At 43.6% G+C, this 7,063-nt stretch overlaps 1 protein-coding gene across 1 annotated transcript; it reads left to right on the top strand.

Moving 5' to 3' along the window:
• Positions 1-255: 255 nt before the first annotated feature.
• Positions 256-1,254, top strand: LOC113130437 (neurogenic differentiation factor 4-like). Its single transcript, XM_026307081.1, has one exon. It carries the CDS (start codon positions 256-258, stop codon positions 1,252-1,254), a length of 999 nt encoding a protein of 332 aa, XP_026162866.1.
• The last annotated feature ends 5,809 nt before the right edge of the window (positions 1,255-7,063 follow it).

Here is a 7,063-nt window from a genome sequence, read left to right on the forward strand (position 1 = left end):
ATTGCACTTATGTAATAGTCTGTCCATCCTTTGGCTGCACCTGCTTCTGTGGCGTCAGTCTCAGCTGACAGTGGCAGGTATTAATGTTATAATACAAATACATGAAAAAGTACTTTAATTCTTTCTACCACAGCTGTTTGTCCAACACACAGATGATGTCAGATAGATTGTCTCTCTTAACAGAGGCCTCAAATGACAACACAAGCACCACAGCATGTGTGTCTGACACTGATGTTTTCTGTTTTATAGGGTACTATGATGATTAAGCCATATGTCAGACAAGGGGAGGGAGATGAGGTTGTCAGCCCTCTTCAGTGGATGGATGGAGAAATGAGCTCCCCTGATGGAGAAACATCTGTCTCATCGCATCGCTACAGAGCAGGCAGAACAAACCAGCAGACCAGGGAGGTGGGAAGCGAGGACATGGAGGAAGATGAGGAGTACCAAGAGGAAGAACAAGAGGATGAAAATGAATCCAAACGACGGGGGCCTAAGAAAAAGCGTATGACCAAAGCCCGGCAGGAACGATTCCGTGCGAGGCGTATTAAGGCTAACGCCAGGGAGCGCTCACGTATGCACGGTCTGAACGATGCCCTGGAGAACCTGCGCAGCATCATGCCCTGCCACTCCAAAACTCAGAAACTGTCCAAGATCGAGACATTAAGGCTGGCACGCAACTACATCTGCGCCCTGTCCGAGGCTCTGGAGGGGGGACTTTCCACAGAGAGCAGGGCTTTCATGGAGACGCTGTGCAAGGGTCTCTCACAGCCCACCACCAACCTGGTGGCTGGCTGCCTGCAGTTGGGATCAGGTTCCGGTGCTGCGATAAGGTCTGAGGACAGACATGTTGTTCGGGCACCACCTACTCCTCTCAGTGGGGTGGTGAGCTACAGCTCTCCTGGTCTGCCAAGTCCCCCTTACGGCACTTTTGACTCTGCTCATCTGCTTCACCTGAGGGCGATGAAAGGAGGACTGTATGAGAATCACTCTCCAAATGAGTATAACACGAGCGGTGTGGGGACCCCTCCATACGACGGCCCCCCTACACCACCTCTGAGCATCAGCAGCAACCTGGTGCCCAAACAGGAGCCCTCACCTCACTACCCACCCCCACACCACTACTCCCCCTCCGCCATGGAGCAAGGCCTGTATCAGACTCAGACCAGCTATGACATACACCTACATGGACCATATGACTCCTACCACCCACAGCACATGACCCCGCGACAGGTAACCTCCGTCTACAGAGACTAAAGAGGACAAGGAGAGTCCATGTTGATTCAGTCATCACTACAACCTGACTGGTCCGCTCTAAGACTGAAGGTCGGTCGTTCCCAGTAGACTGTTAGTTGAGGAATGGTAGAATAAAAATGGCTTGTTTACAAGTGTAAAGCACCTGCACAGTAGACTAGCACTGCTGAACATAGTGAACTGTAGAAAAGACCTGACCTAAACCAACACGATTTCTTAAAAATAAATGACCAAATGATGTAAGAACCTTCAGGGTCCTACCAAGAACATGAGCTTCAGCCATTATGGCCAGATGCCCTGTTACTGTAATATAAGCACTTCTTATTTAGCTCTGGCAACATCAGATATTCTACATAAATTATTTTTATTTATTCTCTAATTTAATGCAGATGGATGTCTGCCTTTCTTTTTGTATGTATTTTTTGATCGAGGCTTCTCTTTGTTTAGACAGATCTCTTTGTCCCTCATAGCGTCTTTCTTCTGTGTTCTTTGTTTGTGTGTTATTTTATGGTTTGCACTCGAAAAACACTCAGAAGCAGATTCCCTTACACCGTTTAGTTGATCTTTGCTGGGTGTTGTCTGCAAACTGGGAGAACAGAAATGGGGAGTTTAGGTCATGGTAAAGTGGTGAAGAAGGAAAAATATTATTCTCAGGTTAACAATGTGAAACTCTTCCTTCCAACATATTTTTGCATCGGATATAATGTCATCTAGACTTTTTGTTTCTTTTGGAGAGTTTGATGTAATTAAAAACATTAAAAAATCAACCAGTCCATGGATTTGACTTACTTTTTGAAACAGTGACAGATTGATGGACAGACAGATAAGACAGACAGACAGATATGTCCACCTCTTCATCAGTTCTTCACCACCATCAGCAGTGAAAGATCCTGATTACTTGCGACTTCGTTTCTCATTTTTCTCCCCAGATCTCTGGTTTAGCTGCACTAATCCTGGCTGTCCTCTAATGAAAGGCTGGATGCATGAGGCAGGATTGTGAGATAAAGATTTATGATTAACATGACTGCCTGGCTGTGCAGAGTTTTTTCTTCACCGACACCGGGATGGCCTAATCCTTTCCTGACGTCCACTCAGGCCACAACATAATACTCGTACACCGTATACAATAAGCACATCCCTACATTTATACCCTTAACCTTGCTGATACACACAGAAACATTCAGGAGCATACACATCTGGATCAAGATGTAAAAGGTTTGATGGAGGCAGGATTAAAAAGTAATAGAGTGAGATTAAACGACAACAAGTGGAGAAAAGCATAATAACAAGAAGTAATCAGAAAAGCATCAGCATGCAAAGCGTACTGTCAAAGAATTCTGGTGATTCATGGTCTATATGTTGGTCAGTGTGAAGGCCACCCACTGAGAGGTCATTGCAAAGGGGTCAGAGGTCACACTGGGTCATGGCCCACTGGTGGGAATGGTCAGAAAGAATCATGGCGGCCATTTGCTTCCTTCATCAGTGTGAGGGTCAGTTTATCTTTGGTTGCATTCCTGCACAGTCTTCTCATCTGAAACAGTGGGTGCTGGGTAAGTACGGTGTTAGAGGCTGTATTATGGATGAAACGCTTATAATCCTGATAAACACACTGATGAACAACCCATGCTTGACCTGACGCTGAGAGAAATATATCGCTTTGTTTTCACAAGGATTAGTATAAGCCTGTGTGTGTTTGCACAACCAACCAGTGAGAGCGGGGACTAACTCTGACAGGCAGAATAAATAACAAGAACAGGACATCACACACTCGGCTCTCCTCAGTCAGGACATGTAGGATGTTCCTTATTTATCGACGTCATAGATACAGACATAGATGACAGACCAATGTCTTTGGGGGAAAAATAAAAAGGTTGGACATTTGAAAAGGACAATTTCACAACAAAGACAGAAAGGGCTTCTTTTGCCCTCATCCTGTTTGACCCTTGACCCCCCCCCCCCCATGAAACCTTGTCTAAGAGCAGTTTCATATTACCTAAAAATGATGTACAAGTAAACAGTCTGGCATGTAAAGTGTGTGTGTCTGTTTAAAGAGTCTATAGGTTTCTATGTCTGTTAAAGTGCATGGTTGTATTATTTGGGATAAAACAGTATTAAGCAGTTGATCAGGGCTCAGTGTCTCAATGGTTGCATTAAGTCACTAATCCTGAGAGGAGAGGGGCAGTTGGGGCAGCAGCTCTTCACCTCCTCTGATAAACAACAACATGCAATTATTGTGCACTTACAACTACACAAAGCATCAGGCAGTGCTGAATACGCACTCAGGCCCCAATAAAAGTTCTGGATTTGAAATGAAGTTCAGACGACAGCTGTATCCTGCACTATATAAGCCCATGAGGAGTGTTTTGGATCTGATAAGATGCATTTGTCAGAAGCAAATCAATGAATGAAGAGAGCAGAACGACACTGCCACCAAGTGATGAAGCTTCAGTTTTGTAGTAAAATCATCAGGGACTGTGAGCTGGAGGAGAGCAGAGTTTTTAGCCACTAGATGGCACCGGTGGACAATTTCTATGAGCGTGCTATTTGACGGCAGCTTCGTGAATGTGCTGTTAGTAGAAATAGATTGATGGGATCCTTCTCTGCCCGACTTTCCTGCAGGTGACAAGTGACTGAGATTCGCTCATCAAACATGTTGTGCTGGATGAACCTCACAGCCTTTGAAATGCAGAAACTACAGTATGTGTTGGTGAGGCTGCACAGAGTGAATAACACATTCGGTGAGAGCCAGCACAGTGGGTGAAGACTGGGAATAGGATTAACCTATTTACATGTAAACGGGTTGATGTAGTGTGTTTGGATCTGAATAATCAAGCTAATGAAGCTACCTGGGGACTCTGCTCTGTGAGAAATCTGCATGCTGTCCTTTCTATCCACCAAGAGATTGTATCAAACTGTAATTATTTAGCGTGAAAGGATATGAAAAAGGATTAATCAAGGAAATCTGACTGATTAAATCTTCAAAGGCGAGCAGTGAAGTGCAAGGGCTAATAGGGAAGAGGGATGTGGTCGTTGCTGTTATCCTTGAGGTGGAAAAGTGAGGGATAAAAACAGACAGGGTTCTGTGGGGACAACTTTTTGAGTGCCACAGTGGGGTGAGGAGGAGCCAGAAACACAATATGAAAGCAACACCGCTGGCACCATTTGATGCAAACCTCTTATCTGGGTCGAACGTTATTGCTTGATAAATTTCGCTTTGATTTTCTGCTGCTATACCTTTTTTTCATAGGAAATGAGACTAATGACGCATTGAATGAATCTGAAGTAAGTGGCTGTTTATGCAACATCTGGAATCAACCACAAAATGTTACGTCACTTAACAGTGTTTGTCCTGCGCTGTCAACACCACAGTGACTGAAAATGAAAACTCCATCAGGAACGAAATAAGAAATAAGTTTAATAGCAAAGCAACAAACTGCAACAAGTAAAACCACACATGAGACATCAATAACTGATAATTAATATTTCCAAAGTGAGAAGCTATTTGCCACAAGATACAGAAGAAAGACTCATTTAAAGGATCATTTTAAAGTCCAAAAATCTGACACCTACTAACAGATGTTAACAACTACTGGATTTATTGCCAGGAAATTTGGCACAAACACTCATGGCGCCGAGGGGATGGATCTATGACCTATGAGTTTTCATCTGAGGCCAATGACAAGCTAATATTTTAATTATTCCCCAAAATTTTCTGCATGTAACAAAACTCCCAGGAACAGCTTTGGTGTTACTGCAGAGTTTTACATCCTCGGGCTTCTCCTTTTCTCTACGAACCGTGCAAGTAGGTGAGATTGTGCCAAGACTCCCCGGTCTGGTCCTTTAAATGTTTGTGCTGACACTCATGTCGTCCCCAGAGGAAGAAGCTAAATAGTTTTTGTGGGTCTTGAACCTTTGCTCTCACACCATCAACATGGCCAGTCCTTTGTGTATTTCACTCCTCATGGACAATAACAAAAACAATAGTTTCCTCATAATAAAACTGGAAGTAAATCAGGGTTCACTGTTAAAACCAAACTAGATTAGGGCTCAGGGTAGAAAAGGGTAAATCACACATGACCTGCACAACTTCTACTAGCATCAAAACATTTTCAGGTATTTATTTATTTAGTTATTTAAGTACAAATGTGGTGTCTATCTGTTGGCCTTCACAGACTATTATTAATCAGAGACAAACAGAGAGTGGTAATAAAGGAAGTGTGGCCAGCGGTAGTTGAACTTGCTGGTTGAACTTGCTGTTACTGTTGTTACTGTCAGTCCAAGCTGCCCCACATGTGGAGGAAGGTAACGGAGAGTGTGTGTGTGTGTGTGTGTGTGTGTGTGTAACTGTATCCCCCTGATGAAATATGCTTACTGCTCCAGTTTGATGTCCTGTCCCTCTGTCCCTTAACCAAACTCCTACATAACATATTGGCAGAAGGCCCTAGTGTGTCTGTTTGGATTTATTATGCAAATAATTATATGAGTGAAGATGTCTGGGGTTTGAGTTTATATGATCATGAGACCCTGCCAAGTCAGATGAGACGGTGCCATCGCTGCTTTTACTGCTCACATTAAACACTTGATTTTTTTTTTTTTTTTTTAAACAGCTTGTCTCATTAACACAAGAGCACTTCACACCTTGGATGTCATTAGGCTGTTCATACAGCTTTAATAGACTGTACTCAACCACACATTTACTCTCCATACTCTGTCGGGGAGTTGTAGCGCAGCAGGCGGAGTACGGCTGAGGCCTTTCAGCATATTAGAACCGGACTGACATTTACTCGACATTGCGCCATGCGTCAATCTCACCTCAGCCCTCACCTCCTCTTCCTCCACCTAATACTCTCCAGCCTCTCCGGAACGACACTTGCAAGCAGATTTCTGATATCCGATCTGATTTCACACTTTATAGCTGGCAGCAGGTAGGAAACGCTGTTCTAGCACACAGGAGTATCGTGTTTGTCATTTTTGAGCGACTGTTCATCTCACAGCCAATTTAACATTAAATTTCACCATCCCAGCTATGCCAGCGCTTCACTCTGGATGTTTGGATGGCAAACTGAACAGTGTAATGAGCGACTGAGAGGCTGAGAGTGTTTTGATCTTACAGTGCATCAGCAGTTCGTAGAAGCCGCCGACTGTAAAAGTTACCCCCTGGTGTTTGATGCTTTGCATGGTGGGATGTGACTGGAAAAGAGAAGTAGTGCCAAAGATGTTGTCATACTCAGACAGCTGCTAAATTAGAGATAAAACACTTTGGAATCGCATCTTTAACAGCATCACCGCATTTCCATTCACACTATAGTTCATCCATTATCCATATCGCTGATGCTATCAGGGGTTTAGCTGGAGGACTGGAGCCAAATCAGGTAGGAGGCAGAGGGCAACCTGGACAGATCCTCATCTATTACAGGCCTGACACATAGAGATATTTAGTTCTTTCATTCAGATGAAGCATTGATAGATTTACCTACAGGACACTCGGCAGGTTTAGGATCAGAGGACTGATAAATATTTAAGTAATCATACTAATTAATAGAGGAAACATAGAGGCATTTCTTCAGATATACTGTAGTGTGTCACATTTCCAGTGGCTTACAATGTATCAGTGCCTCAGACTGTTTAACATATCAAACAAAAACCTGTTGAGTAGAATCATTTATGGGGGAAACTCTTCCTAACTAAAAAAAGAGACAAACATATCTGCCTGTCCGCCGTCTGTTTCGTCCACCAATCATATTTTCCTTTGCCTGACTGTGTCAAAGTCTGGTCCCTCTCCTTCATGTCTCTCATGTTTCAACAACTTGCC

Source organism: Mastacembelus armatus, chromosome 5, assembly GCF_900324485.2.
Source record: "Mastacembelus armatus chromosome 5, fMasArm1.2, whole genome shotgun sequence".
NCBI lineage: Eukaryota > Metazoa > Chordata > Actinopteri > Synbranchiformes > Mastacembelidae > Mastacembelus > Mastacembelus armatus.

Excerpts from the sequence above, each read along its gene's own strand:
- LOC113130437 (XM_026307081.1), top strand. The coding sequence starts at position 256 with ATGATGATTAAGCCATATGTCAGACAAGGGGAGGGAGATGAGGTTGTC.